The sequence below is a fragment of the Drosophila navojoa genome, chromosome 2 (assembly GCF_054131105.1).
Source record: "Drosophila navojoa isolate 15081-1374.11 chromosome 2, UAZ_NAV_1.0, whole genome shotgun sequence".
Taxonomy (NCBI): Eukaryota; Metazoa; Arthropoda; class Insecta; order Diptera; family Drosophilidae; genus Drosophila; species Drosophila navojoa.
In genome coordinates, this window is record NC_142890.1 from 31,326,362 (window position 1) to 31,341,875 (window position 15,514).

General features: G+C 41.4%; 1 protein-coding gene across 2 annotated transcripts in view; it reads left to right on the plus strand.

The window, feature by feature from the left end:
- The window catches only part of LOC115564962 (hexosaminidase D), a 30,888-nt gene that overhangs the window by 13,279 nt on the left and 2,095 nt on the right, over positions 1-15,514 (plus strand). For both annotated transcript variants that reach the window (XM_089265600.1, XM_089265601.1), the window contains exon 2: positions 14,270-15,004. In XM_089265600.1, coding sequence (XP_089121726.1) covers positions 14,270-15,004 — 735 coding nt within the window. The remainder of the gene's footprint in view (positions 1-14,269; positions 15,005-15,514) is intronic.

The following is a 15,514-nucleotide window of genomic DNA, read 5'->3' on the forward strand; positions in this document are numbered from 1 at the left end:
CAAGCTAGAGTCTCCAAATTTAAAATGTATATAAAGACAATATACAATTTTGGTTTTTGTTAAAATTTACCCCCCATCCCTAAATCCACCCCCTCACCCTCATCTTTGTAAAAGTCGTATATCAAATACTAGAGACTTGTGCTTCGGTATACATTTCAACATTATGATTATGTTCTGAAAGTCTCCTTACGATCGTACGTCTAGAAATTAAATTATTCAACAAATAAGTTTTCATTATATTGTCAACACTGCAGCGCAACCAAAACGCAAACGCCTGTATATGCGTGTGTGTGTGGGTATGCGTGTGTTTATTTGTATGTGGATGTGTGTGCGTGTGTTTGTTTGTATGCGTGTGTGTGTGTGCGTGTGCTAACTATTATTGAAATATCAGTTGCTTGTAGGGTTCAGGAGATCTCGTAGTCGAGCAGTCTCGACTAGAGCTTTCTTACTTGTTTTTTTTTTTTTTGACCAAAAATCAGTAATCTTATTATACCCTGAACCCATTGAAAATGGGAAATCAGGGTATAATGTTTTTGTGTAAAAGTATGTAACAGAAAGAAGGAATCATCGCAGACCCCATAAAGTATATATATTCTTGATCAGCACGACGAACTGAGTCGATATAGCCAAGTCCGTCTGTCCGTCCGTCCGTATGAACGCCGAGATCTCAGAAGATATAAGAGCTAGAGAGCTGAAATTTTGTGTGCACACTCGTGTATACCATACGCAGTACGAGTTTGCTTTATTTTTTCGATAACTCATCCGATAACTTTTTTATCGAGATTAATCGAAAAATTGATTTTGTTTTTTGAGCCTCATCGGAGTACTATTAGACGTGGAGACTTCAGATTTACTGTGTATATACATATGATGAATACAAACATTTTGTAATCAACAGATTTTGGATACCACGCCCCCTTCGCCTCCTATTTGTAAAACGTATTTCAAGTACTAGAGACTTGTGCTTTGGAATGTACACACATTTTGATCATATAATTACGCCCTGAAAATTTCATTAAGATCGTATGTTTACAAAAGAAGTTATTTATCAAGTAAATTCTCATACTATTGCCCACACTGCAGCGCAGCCCAAGCGCAGTCGCTGCTTACTGCGCAGTTAGCAGAGCGCGGGCGCGTGAGGGTGGATGCATGTGAATGTATGTGTACGTGCATAAAAGAAGTGCAGAATGATTAGAATATCAGATTGGAGGGTTCAGGGTATCTCCTAGTCGAGCAGTCTCGACTAGAGTCTTCTTACTTGTTTAATATATCTGCTATGTCTTTGAAGCTAAGGTCTTCAAATCTTAAACATATATTCAGATGCATTTTATCCAATTTCGATTTTCGATATAGGTGACCCCACACCCCTATATTAACACCCACCCATAAATTTGTAAAAGGGGAAATGAGTATATTGGTTTTGTGCAACGTCCGTCTGTCCGTCTGTCCGTATGAACACAGTTCATTTCGCCGCTATTGAAGGTAGAGACTTGAAATGGAACACATACTCGTGTATATCTCCGATCTATAATGTGTTAAAATTTTCCCGATCCGCCCACTAGGGGCATGGCAAATTGAGAAAAACTGAACTTTCTACAGTATTAGAGCTAAACTTTGCTACTAAATTGCTGATGGGGTGTGAATGTGAATTACCTAATATTTACTTAAATTATATTCCGAATTTATTGATGACTGAAAGAGAATGAAGGAATTTCAGTTTAACATGGGTGGATAACGTCCCCAATTTGGCATTTATGTATATTGTCAAGTGTATAGTTGTTAAGTGCAATAAAAGTGTCTGCAGGTACTACTAGTGATAAAATACTTATATAATATGCATATGATAATATTTTGCACTCGTTTATCAACTGTCATGTGTAGTGAGTATGACAACATTTTTGCAGCTTTAGGAAAATACTTTCTCAAATATCTGCCACAAAATTGAAGTGCCAAGTATTTGCCACAAATGTTGCTACCCAAGCGCAACTTACAACTTTCGTCCATGTCACTCGAGGAGACGTAAAGGCTTTAAATATCCATAAGATATATATTTTCCTATTTTATATGTGAGAAATGCTCATCGAATCTGAACAAAATCTGAAACTAAAGATTAATACTTGTACATATTTATGAATATGTTTGAATTTTTATACCCTGAACCCATTGAAAATGGGAAATCAGGGTATAATGGTTTTGTTGAAATGTATGTAACAGGCAGAAGGAGGCGTGGCAGACCCACGCCTTGATCAGCACGACGAGCTGAGTCGATTTGGCCCTGTCCGTCTGTCTGTCTGTCCGTCCGTCCGTCCGTCCGTCCGTCCGTCCGTCCGTCCGTCCGTCTGTCCGTATGTATGAACGCGTCGATCTCAGAAGATATAAGAGCTAGAGACTTCAACTTTTTTTAAAAATGTTTGTATATATCGCGCGCATATCGAGTTTATCACTAAAAAACGATAACTCATTCCGATATTTTTTTATCGATAAAAAACCTTATCGAAAGTCAGTTAAAAAATTATATCTCCTACATCATTATAGCTAGAGTGTCCAAATTTTAAATATATATTAAGACGTATTTTATACAATTTCGGTTTTTGTTAAAATTTACCCCCCGCCCTTATATCCACCCCCTCACCCTCATCTTTGTAGAAGTCGTATATCAAATACTAGAGACTTGAGCTTCGGTATACACATACATTTATACGAGTCGTTAATCTGCTCTCGTCGCGGACGGTTGTGTTACGCATAGAAAAAGTACGCGAGCTAAAAATAGTCAAAAGTTAACTGTGAATTTCGGACGCTGTCCCGCGCAGTGTCGTCTGCCCGAAACAACGAAAAACAAAGGGAGTACGACAAATTAATACATTCGTTGCCCACCTGGGCCAAACTTATTACCCCTCTCTGTGCGCGCCACTGCACAAGAGAGGAATAAACGAAGTGCTCAGCTTCGGGCATCTTCGTGTGTGCTAAAAATAGCACACGTTTAAAGTTCGGACGCTGCTTCGTGCGGTGTCGGCAATTTGACAAAAACAAAAACAAAAACACCAAAAGAATTTCAGTACAGCGACATTCACTAACCCCTCTTCCCGCGCACTGCCGCTAAAGAGGGGCAATAAAAACTTCATATTAGTAAAGTTGATATTCTGTGCACATAAATTAAGGCAATGGAGCAGAATATTCCCTCTGGCTCTCGGCTTAATAATAAGTCGATTGACCATGAAAAAATGCTCTTAATAGCAGGGAAGCTACCCTCTGTGATTCGATCTGAGTACAGTTCAGAGCTCCAGAGAGCATCACACATCGGAAGTCAGAGCAACTGCACAACAACAACAACTGTATCATTTACCACTGCCTCCAGTAACACCAATTACACAATGGCAACTTCTACAATAAGTAGCACATGCCAAACGATAATTAATAAGGACGCTATAGCAAAAAGTTCTAGCGCTGCCGAAAGATTGCTGAACGCCCAAAATCGGCGTTCTACCAAACGCAAACATGGCAAGTCCATATCACCCATACCTAGTTCCAAGCGACTGAATGCTACTCGAACACGGCACGCTTCCCCAAGTACAAACGGGCAAGCAAACTCCAATAATAGATTTGCCACTCTTGATATGGACACCTCAAGCGATGAAGAGGAAGAGGTCGACACGATGTATGTAGACGCAGACAAACATCAACCTAATATCCAGCCAGAGGTAACTACCAACGAAAAGCAACTTAAGGGACCTCCGAAACCACCTCAAATAGTACTTAATGTTAGCGACCTAAATGACCTATTTGAGCTTATAAGCGAAGTGGCCAGTTTAGATAACGTCGTTGTTAAAGCTAATCAAGGGGAAACGGTCAGAGTCTTCCCTAATGACAGCGACACCTATAGAGCCATTGTGGACCGACTGGATACACTTGGAATAGAATTCCACACTTACCAAATGCAGTCAGAAAAGCCACACCGAATTGTTGTAAGAGATTTACACAACAGTACATTAAATAAAGACATTATTGCTGATTTTAATAGACTGGGCTTCGAGGTTCTCCATATCCATAACCCAAGCTCACGCATAAATAAGGATGAGAAGCTTAATATTTTTTTCATTAATATTAAGCCATGTCCAAAAATTAATGAAATCTATAAAGTTAAGACTCTTTGCCGCCAAAAAATTAGAGTTGAGAGAATGAGAAAAACAACTGAGATCGCACAATGTCGTCGATGCCAAGATTACGGCCATACGGCTAAATATTGCCGCCGACAGCCCAACTGTGCCCGATGTGGAGAAAACCATCAAACAATGCAATGCATATGTCCTCCAGATGCACAGCCCAAATGCATACACTGCTCTGGCAGTCACATGGCTAGCTATAAGGGATGTGAATGGTATCAGGAGTTTCTTCGCCGATCTATGAGGCCTGCAAGAAGGGAAAATAATCCAAATAGGCCAAGACACGCTAACTTAAATACACTTTCTACAGCGAATCAGCAATTCCCCACCTTGAGGTCTGATCGTAAGCCAAGGGCTGACAGACAGACAACTCAGCAACAGCCGCAGCTAGCTTCACATCATCCAACGATAGGCACTGGAAGCAACACAGCAGTCTCCTATGCTGCAATAGTTAAAAGAAATCCTATTGCAACACATTGCAAAGATGGACCTGCCCAGCAGCGTCTTCATAAACCTATAGCGCATCAAATTCCACAGCAACATGGATTGAATAATCTGCAACACAGCCCTTATGATATACAGGCAGTGTTGCAACAGCAGCAGGAACAGTTCCAACAGTGGCAGCAACAGCTCCATCAGCAACAACAACAACAGTTTCTTACATGGTTGCAGCGGCAGCAACAAGAACAGCAGCAACATAACAAGCAAGTAAACCAACGTATCGAAAAACTTGAGAGTATAGTACTTGAGTTAGCCAACACGATTAAGGGATGGACTGGGAAAATACCAAATCGTCAGTCTCCTAACAACGTTGCAGCTTCGAAATGAATGCACTAAAAGTTCTTATTTGGAATGCTAACGGCATTGCATCAAAAGCTAAAGAAATTGAGCTCTTTGCGCACACCAACAGCGTCGACATTCTTCTTTTGACGGAGATCAGGATGAAGCGTGGAGACACTATAAAAATATATGGATATGTCTGCTACCCAGCTTTCAGACCATCACGAAATAACAACAGCGTTGGCGGAGTGGCAATATTGATTAAGGCAACCCTTCATCATTTCCCTCAAAGAGTAATTGAAACCCGTAACATACAAATGTCATCAGTAAAAGTAGCAACGGCCCTAGGAGACGTGGAGTTCAGCGCTATTTACTGCCCTCCAAGGGTTAGGATTGACGAAATGCATTTCATCAATACACTTCGTGCCTGCGGTCAAAGATATTTAGTTGGCGGCGATTGGAATGCCCGTCATTGGTTGTGGGGGGACACATACAACTCACCGAGGGGACGCGAGCTAGCAGAAGCCATCTCAGTTACTGGCTCTAGGATCCTTGCTACTGGATCGCCAACCAGGTATCCATATGTGCTTCACCACACGCCTTCCTACATTGACTTTGCCCTGTATCATGGAATACCGGATTTCCAAGTAAGCATAACTCAGAGCTGGGATCTGGACTCGGATCATCTGGCCCTAGTCATTAGTATTGAGACAGAAGGCATAAACGTTAACGCAAATCGCCCTCTAATAACCAGACACACAGACCTGCTCGCCTTTAGACAACATTTAGAGAGTTCGATTCAGCTAAACACCACCTTAAACTCTGGTGAAGATATTGAGATGGCTGTCAATAGCTTCACTGAAAGCATTTATACGGCTGCTGCTGCATCAGATAGGTTCTAACTATGGAATTCGATTAACAAGAGAGGCCAGGGATCTTTTGTCGCAAAAAAGAAGACTTCGTAGACGCGCAATCCGAACGCAGGACCCATGGGACCGAATATTATGGAGCCGGGCTGCTAGGCAACTACGAAATGTACTAAGAGAAATTCGAAGCAATTTCTTTGAGCAAAAGCTGGCTTCCCTTGATTATACAATTGATGCTGGATACTCGCTCTGGAAGTGTACCAAGTCACTTAAGAGACAACCATTTAGACAGGTACCAATCCGGTGTCCTAGCGGTGATATAGCTAGGAACGAAGAGCAAGCGAATTCTTTTGCGAAGCATCTAGAAGCCAGGTTCACACCCTATGAATTTGCCACAGATGACCAGATCGAAGAGACCACTGATAGTCTGCAGACACCTCTACAAATGTCCTTACCCATTAGGGCAGTCAGGGTTGAGGAAATTGCTGAAGTTATAAAGTCCTTGCCGAAGAAGAAAGCACCTGGTTATGATAGACTGAGCAATGCAACGCTAAAAGTCCTCCCTACTCGGGCAATTATCTTCATAGCTCTAATATTTAACGCTATGCTGAGGGTGCAATTCTTTCCTAAGCAATGGAAGATGGCAGCGATTGTAATGATCCACAAACCAGGAAAGCCAGAGGATGACCCCGAATCGTACCGCCCAATAAGTCTGCTGTCATCACTATCCAAAGTATGGGAGAGACTTATTGCCAATCGTCTTGGCAGTATCATCAGGGAATGTCGCATCTTACCGGACCATCAGTTTGGCTTTAGGGAAGGACATGGAACTGTGGAGCAGGTTCACAGACTGACGAGGCACATCCTTCAGGCATTTGACGACATGGAGTACTGCAACGCAGTTTTCGTTGATATGCAGCAAGCATTCGACAGAGTCTGGCATATAGGGCTTCTAAGTAAAATCAAAGAGCTTTTTCCAGCACCCTACTTCGGGATCCTACGATCATACCTGGAAGGCCGACAATTTATGGTCAGAGTACGGAGTACCTATTCGACTCCTTGTCAGATGAGAGCTGGAGTCCCACAGGGCAGCGTATTAGGGCCGCTGCTTTATTCCATATATACAGCTGACCTACCCTCCCCTAGCGGACACCACATGCAGGATCCTGGTAAAGCTCTACTAGCTACATATGCAGACGATATTGCAGTGCTGTACAGCTCGAAATGTCGCATTGAGGCAGCAAATGGTGTGGAAAACTACCTAAGTACATTAGCAGCCTGGTGTAAACGATGGAATTTGAAGATAAACCCACGGAAGACCACCAACCCATGCTTTACTTTGAAAACTCTCATCAACCACACCCCGCCCATAAGGTTGGATGGAGAAATACTGGACCAACCGTCGCAGGCAAAGTACCTTGGCATCACCCTCGACAAGCGCCTAACATTTGCTCCCCACCTAAAAGCTACGACCAGGAGATGTGGGCAACGCATGCAGCAACTGCGATGGCTGATTAATAGGCGCAGCACCATGTCACTACGAGCTAAGAGAGCGGTCTATGTCCACTGCGTAGATTTGGCTCTATGGTGTGCAGATTTGGGGAATATGCGCAAAATCCAACTATAGACGCATACAGGTCTTGCAAAATCGAGTATTGCGACAAATCACCAACTGCCCATGGTATGTGCGAGGCTCTACCCTGCATCGAGACTTGAAACTGTTCACAGTGGAGGAACAGATTGGGAGACACACTAGCCGATATAGTGACAGACTGGCTAGACACCGGAGCAGACTAGCGAGAAGATTGCTCCCTGCGAGGCCACTAAGGCGATTAAAACGCTTAGGCTTTGCAAAAAATATTAGATAAGTTTAGTTTAGTGATATTTGTAAATATATATTGTAAGTCCTCCTGAATCATCAGAAGGTTAGGCTCTAATATAATATTCCAACTGTGTTGTTAAAGTACTAAATTTGCATGTACAGGTTCAACGCTTAAATAAAATCAAAAAAAAAAAAAAAAAAAAAAAAAAACATACATTTATACATCATGATTACGTTCTGAAAGTTTCATTACGATCGTACGTCTAGAAATGAAATTATTCAACAAATAAGTTCTCATAATATCGCCAACACTGCAGCGCAACCTAAGCGCAATCGCCTGCATATGCGTGTGTGTGTGTGTGTGCGTGTGTTTGTTTGTATGCGTGTGTGTGTGTGTGCGTGTGTATGTGCGAATTATTATTGAAATATCAGTTGCTCGAAGGGTTCAGGGGTTCTCGTAGTCGAGCAGTCTCGACTAGAGCTTTCTTACTTGTTCAGTTCTTAAATTGATTGAAAACAGGAAATCAGGAGCACAAAACTTAAATTATATATTAGACATCTTACGAACAGAGTTTAGTGTGTTAAGTTTTCTAATCTGAGTTGATGTGCACATTGCGGATTTCATAATATATTGATTGAGTGCTAGGTTGTACGATCTTCTTAGTGGCATGTAAACCAAGGGATTGAAGATAACAGATGTTATGCAGCATTTAGCGACATTCAACATTAGTTGGGTATCACGCGCATGACAATGCATTTTAAATCAATACGAATTGAATTCGTAAATGTCGTTCCGGCTATCCTTTATATTCCCAGACACGTTTCAACATAGGACATGCTTGTGGTCAACAAATCGCTGACCGCGCAATCAGAAAAATCCATATCGGTTTAGTGGTTGGAAAACACTTCTATTTATATACCCTAACGGAATCTTGAAAAGGGTCTGATACTTTTGTTAAACCATAGGATCAAGGATCGATAAAAAAACTAAAGATTTGTTGAGCTACTTTGAATTCTCACTAATGATAAAAAACATATAAATGGTCATTATCTTTTTGCTTTTAATCTTGCGACTATCGACTACTCATCAGAGCACATTCGATAACGTTTAAATAGCAATCGTAGTGACGATAGTAATCGATAGTAATCGTTGCTTAATCGTTGACAGTGATGCTCGAATACTAGAGTGTCGAGAGTGTCATTTAGTCAGGCGATCCCGCCCAGACTATATTCGGTTTTTATTTTAGAAATCAGTGCAAACAAAAAGACAACAAAATGACTAAAATGTCTGTCGACTGCGCTAGAATGCAGGAAAAACTCATTTCAAATTATAAACACGAGCGTTGTGCGGCGTTTTATGTGTCCCAGACAGGTCGACAGCGCAACGGACAGAAGGGGAGACAGTCAGGCACACTGACAGACAGGAAGAGAGGCAGAGAGGCAGAGCTACATTCAGACAGTATCTAAAGCACACAAAGCCATCACAAAATGTTGGCAACTGAAAAATACTGAACCCTTTGATACCCTCTTATGGACACAAAGTGATGCTTTTAATGCTTAAATAATTTGATATATTTATTTATTTATTTATATTTATTTACAATTATACATTTGCTCACATGTCCATATGTTCAATCAAAACTCTGGTTAGTAGAAAAATCTCTTGATAAAAAATATCTGGTTGTTTGAGTAGGGTTGAAGCTTATATGGGCTATCAAGAGTTCCTATTAATTGGGGATATTTGGGTCAATTATTGTAATGAAATGTATATATATGTAAGTATATATATATATATATATATATATATATATATATATACATATATATTTAATACAAATATAATCTTAATATATAACACCTAAAATATTTTGAAACAAACAATACTTCTTGTTGCTTTGACTAACTCAAAATAGTACGAATTAAACTTAATAAACCGCTTTCACGGCTGACTCTAACTCTGCAGCCTTGCATACCCTTTTCGTCTGATTGTGCACGAGGTATACAAGTGTTTTTTGCAATAGGTTTTAGCATTCGTGCTGGTGCCTTTTTTGCGTACGCCGTCCGTCCCTCCCCTCCGCCAAAGTAAGTGTTGCATAGTTAGAGGCGTCTAGATTTGTGAAACACTGGAATTTATGCGTTTTGTTTGCCATGTCTCTCGCTCGCTCTCCCTCGCTTCCACTGTCCTTCCTTCTTTTCGCACCCTCGCCATAAAGTTTGACCACTTTTAATGCAGTTATGAAGTGTGTATATATAGCGGACGTAAGTGCTATGCGCGACAGTCAGTTTGAGCCCACAAAAAAAAACTAGTGAAAGCGTTTGCACATTCTACACATTCCTCAGTTTTTAGTTAGGAGCAAATACGTCATACTTTCTTGATCAGCTCAGAGGCGCAAGGATACCTTTTATGCCCGGAAGTGAACCCACTGGAAATGGGAAAGCATAGCGCACAATAGAATGATGAAAATTTAGATAATAGGCAGAATAAAGTGCCGAAGCGCAAGTAGTATTAACATATTGGCGCGCACTGTAATTGTGCTTTCTACCTAGCGCAGCATGCATACTGAAATTGTTAAGAGTATTTAGAGTGCAGCATGTAAATGCGTATGGTTCTGCTATTTTGTGAGTTTCGCGACTGAATGTATCGTGGCTGGTCGATTATGTTTTGTAGGCTGCAAAATTCCCGTTGTAGCGGGATGACAGCGTCTGTAGCTGTCAGAAGAAAGAGTTTAGAATCGTTTGAGAAGTGGACGGTTTAACATGACAAAACTGTTTTTTGAGCTTTGACATATATGTACATATACATACATATAACGATTATGTACATATGTATATATATGTATGTATATTTAAGACGATACATAAGTATAGATACACATTATTTGAATTATATTTAAACTGGTTTCAGAGTAACTCCTGATCGGACTATCGAAAAGGTCTTTCCATTCTCTCTGGTTGGGTCATTTAAAATATGAATTGTGTTCATTAGTATATATCAATGGATCAATGGTTGTGTTCAGGTGGAGAGGTCGTGTAATCCAGGGGATTACAAATTTTATTTATGGCCTACGTGAACTGTTCGAGTTGTGTTTGGTTATTGCGTTCAATCAATAGTGGTATATGTGCATTATTTATTGATGTCGAGTCTGGTTTCAAAGGCTTAGATGAGATGCAGTTTCATATTACATAAGATATATAGATTCGAAAAGTAAAGCTAGCTACGTTGGTATATTTATTTGCTAATTGTACAATTTTGCCACTATTATAAATCCGCCAAAGTGGCCGATAATTATCCGTTAAATTGCCTAATTGCCGATGATGATTACCGCGCTAAAAATGGGGCAAAAGGCAAAGGCAAAAGGCTCGTAATACAGTTATCGGCACTCAGGGCCATATTTCACAAGCCTCTGCACTCTGAAATTCTGCCTCAAGCCCATTTCCAGTCTAAGCCCAGCCCTAGAGTTGGGCATCAAATGAATTTCCGTGCTTAAATCTGGGATGCCGGGAACGCCATAACCGAACAACAGCAAAAAACACAAGACCAAGGCAAATTGCATCAAATCTCAAAACAAAAGCGCTTCAGTGCTTTTTGAATCGGGCAGCTGGAATAGCTGGCACCGAAGGGTCTTTAAGGATTTTGGAGAATGTTTGCGTTTCCTCGTTTAGCTACACTTGCCCATGAACTAAGAAACCACTATATAAGACTGGCTGGACTACTATAAGCAAATTCTGCCTATTACCAGAAAATCAGAAAACATCGTTTAACTCAAAAATCAAATCAAAAACATTGTTTAAATCAAAAATACTTAAATCAAAAGCTTTTCTATTTATTAAGGGGAAATTTAGAGTAAAAAACTTTGCATGGAATTCGGTTCTAGCCTTAAAAGGCACTGACACCTATTCTTTAATGTGTGTATATTTTTCAAGCTAGTTTTTTTTAAACATAAATTAAGATTGAATGAAATATATCTACTTCATATAAGTTGTGCAATTTAAACTAGTGATTAATAAGTAATTTAATCAACTTATATTAGTCTATAAGAAATATAGTACTATGGCAAGAACAATATTAAACAAAATATGTATCAATCAGTTCTTACCAGTCTTGAGTCACATAAAGCTGAATTAATCGATCTATCGCTAATGTCCATCAATATAATCGATGAAACTATTGGCGGCTTTAACAGCTCTTTTTTTATAAATACTTCATCAGCTGGTTGAACTATATATTTGACAAGAAGCATTGAGCAAGGCTTTAAGTTAATAATGGCATGGGTATTTTGTATTCGTTCAGCTCCACTGACCTCTACGTTCTCGCTTTTCCATTTTTCTTTTTTTGCAGCTGGCGTGCAGCCAAATTGCGCTGTTTGGCGTGGGTGGTTGCCAGGCCGGGAAATCGGGAAGGGGCGTGACAGCTTACAGCTGCTCAAAATGCAGAGGTCTTCATTGCCTTCAAATGCTGCTGTAGAAAACACGCTGCATAAATTGCAACAGCACAGCACAGCACAGCACAGCACGAGCACGGGCACGAGTAGGACCCCATATAGACCCCATACATCCCGTAGACCCCATAGACCTGCCCCAGCAACAAATTGGCGTCGTGGCTGGCCGGAGCAATTAAATTTCATTTTATGAACTGGCCGGCAAATCGTTAGAGCTGCACACAGCGTGAGCAATTAGTCGGACGGAGCTCTGGAGCCAACAAACACATGATAGAAAAGCATCAAATGTGCGAGCATCGGCAACAAAGAGGCGGACCGAGGGGAGAGGAGGCAGAGTCGGAGGCGTAACGGACTATGTGGCACAAGCTGGGGCCACATTGGTTTGGCATGTCCTACTGCTCTCTTTGTGTGGGCTGCATGCATTGGCATGCAGCACGGCCAGGCCAAGAGGGAACCGTGAAAATTAGGCTCGGACCGAAGCGGGCAGGATGTGACATTGAATTGCCAGCCAACTCGGTCAACAATCGATAATTCTCTTGTTTGCCAATACAATTTGGCTTGTTGTGTGCAAATTGTGCGCCATAAGCACTTGTAAAAGCCATTAGCACAGGTAAAATTCGATGAAGGCAACATAATACTCGTTGATTTCCATAAATTTACATAATCTGAATGGTTGAATTGCCTTACTCAACAAGTTGAGTCCGATTACCTCTTCCTGCCATAAAGCTGATAAAACTGTCTCTGCTTGTTTCAAAATTGTGGGTGAAGCTTGTGGGTGAAGCTTGTGGGTGAAAGTGCTTACACAATAGCCGTAAAATAGTAATTGAATACAAGTACTGTTATGAGTTGAGCTCTTATCAATTCCCGTTAAGAACGTGACAGCTCCAATGTTTTGTGCGTTTATTAACAGAGACTCTATATCTGTACAAAAATGAGCTTCAAGTGGATCATTTTGGTATTTTCTTTCTTACTCGGAATTTATATTATTTATCTCTGAAGCCTTATGTTTTATTTGCAAAGAAGAAAATGTATATATTCTCTTGACAATAGTCTGTAGCTGAAAATGAATGTCAAACTTATCTACATAAGTTAATTGATGGTTTAGCTATACCAAATAAATAAAAGCTACAAAGTATATATACACAACGCCGCATTTCCGCGAAATGATCGCATGTCGAAAAATGTAACTTTACAGGAGAACCTTTTTTGTGATTCAGTTATTACATATTAATATGCAAACGCTTTAATTTAAATTGATTTTTTATTCCGTAACTGGAGCGAATCGTATTCGTATCAATCAATCGTAAACTCGGACACGGACACTGACAGTGGGATGAAGATCGTACCAAACCAATAGACCATTCGCACTTTGTGAACGGGTGCAATAATCTAAGTATTGTCTTTGTTGGCATTTCCAATTACATACGTAGCTTACAATTAGTTAACTAACTCTGTGGAAGTACACGATGCGCGCGCTCTGGAGCATTCCAACAATGAAAAGCAAAAAGCGTGCGGTTTGATGACGTTATTCAAATACTCGAAACTGTTCAAGTTTTACTTTGGAGTTCCTACTGCGAACCGAAGGAACGCAATTGCAGAAATTTAGTGTGTGTGTGTAAGGGGTGGGGGGGGGTTTGGTAGCAGCGAGCAGCTTAAAACTCAATGCAATTTCCGGCACACAGATGTATATATGCTGTTCCAGTGCTTCACTACTCCACTACTCCACTACTCCACTACTTCACTGTTCCACTGTTACATTGCTCCACTGCTACATTGCTGCCAAAGTTGGGTCGTGGCGTCTTTTGTCTTCCGCCGTTGCATGTAAAGCGAAAGTTTTATCAGCGTGCTGCATTTCATTCATTCCATTTAAAGGAGCTGCCAGTTTGGCTGTTGCTGCCATTGAACGAGCGGCAGCTAACGCAAACATCTCACAAATGTGTAGATATGTGTATATGTATATGTATAGGTGGGTGTGTGGGTACGGGCGTGTTTGTATGTGTGCACACACAAAACAAACCAGCATCAACAACTCTTAACCTCAATGAGCAGCCGCAACACGGCGTATGAGTAACGACCGAGTAAAAAAAATGTATAGCATAGCTTCGGGGGCTACTCAAATATTTATACGTATAGCAGAGGGCTGCCTTTTGTTCGTCGTTTGCCGTCTGCTCTAACGTATATTCCCTTCTCTCTTTAATGCAGATGCACTCAAATTTGCTGATATTTATTTGGCGCCGCAAACTTTCAGTACTGCTGCTGGCATCGGCTGTTGTTTTACTTGGACTCTGGACATGGGCCATACTGGATGATACCACCAAGACCCTGCCAGCGTTCGCACAACAGACATCGCAACAGGCCACAGATGAGGCCAACTATCAGCACGTTCATATCATCCAGAAGCTGATAGCCCAAGCGAATCGGGTTTTGCGTGCCGAGCGCCAAAAGGACAACGCGGAGCGTCCCTCCCCGGCGCAGCGTCTGCTTGGCAACGTTCGCTTCGTGCGTCCCACTCAGGCGAAAAAGGCGCCGTTGCCCGTTGCCGACAGTTATCTGTTCGAGCAGGAGCGTTTGAAGATTCTGGAGCAGCAGCAGCGGCACCGCAACGCAGGCATGGACGAGCTTAATGCCAACGCGGAGGACGATCGCATGCTCAGCTCAGCAGAGCGGCAGACGCAATACGAGCACGAGCTGCAGCGCATGGGTGTCCCCGTAGTGGCTGGCATTGGTCCGGATGGACCACGTGCTCCGGCCGAGCGACTGGTCCATCTGGATCTCAAGGGTGCGCCCCCCAAGCTGAGCTTTTTGAAGCAACTCCTGCCCGTGCTGCGGGCCTTGGGCGCCACTGGACTGCTCATTGAGTACGAGGACATGTTTCCCTACAGTGGCAATCTGCAGCCGCTAGCCGCGCGCAACGCATATAAAGAAGCTCAACTAAAGGTAGATATAATTTTATTGCTTATATATGTGTATACTCGATGTGCATTTGTATTTGTAACTAAATTATTCATTCCACACTATAATCTATTGCTCAGTGTGTAAGGCCCAGCTTTGGTCTATTACACATGCTTATCTTATCGCTGAGTCTGTAAGACTCCGCGTTGGTCTACTAGCTATTCTTGTCCTATCGCTGAGTTTGCAAGGCTCAGCACTCGTCGCTTACATATTATAGTCGCTAGGATTGCAAGGGTGCAGCTCATCTGCCCACCTTAAGAGTCCACGTGTCCCACACGGTATCTATTTTATGTATGCTATTTTTAAAACGCGTAGAGGGTATGTTCTCATAGTTAGCACATTTCTATATTCGTGTATGTTCATGAATACACGGATATTTTATTTGGGTTCGATAAGTTTTTAAAAACAAAAGCCAATTTTTATCGTTAACATTGTTACTTAAGTTACGCTGGCATCAAAAACTTTATTATAGTTCTGCTTTTTATTTACATAAAT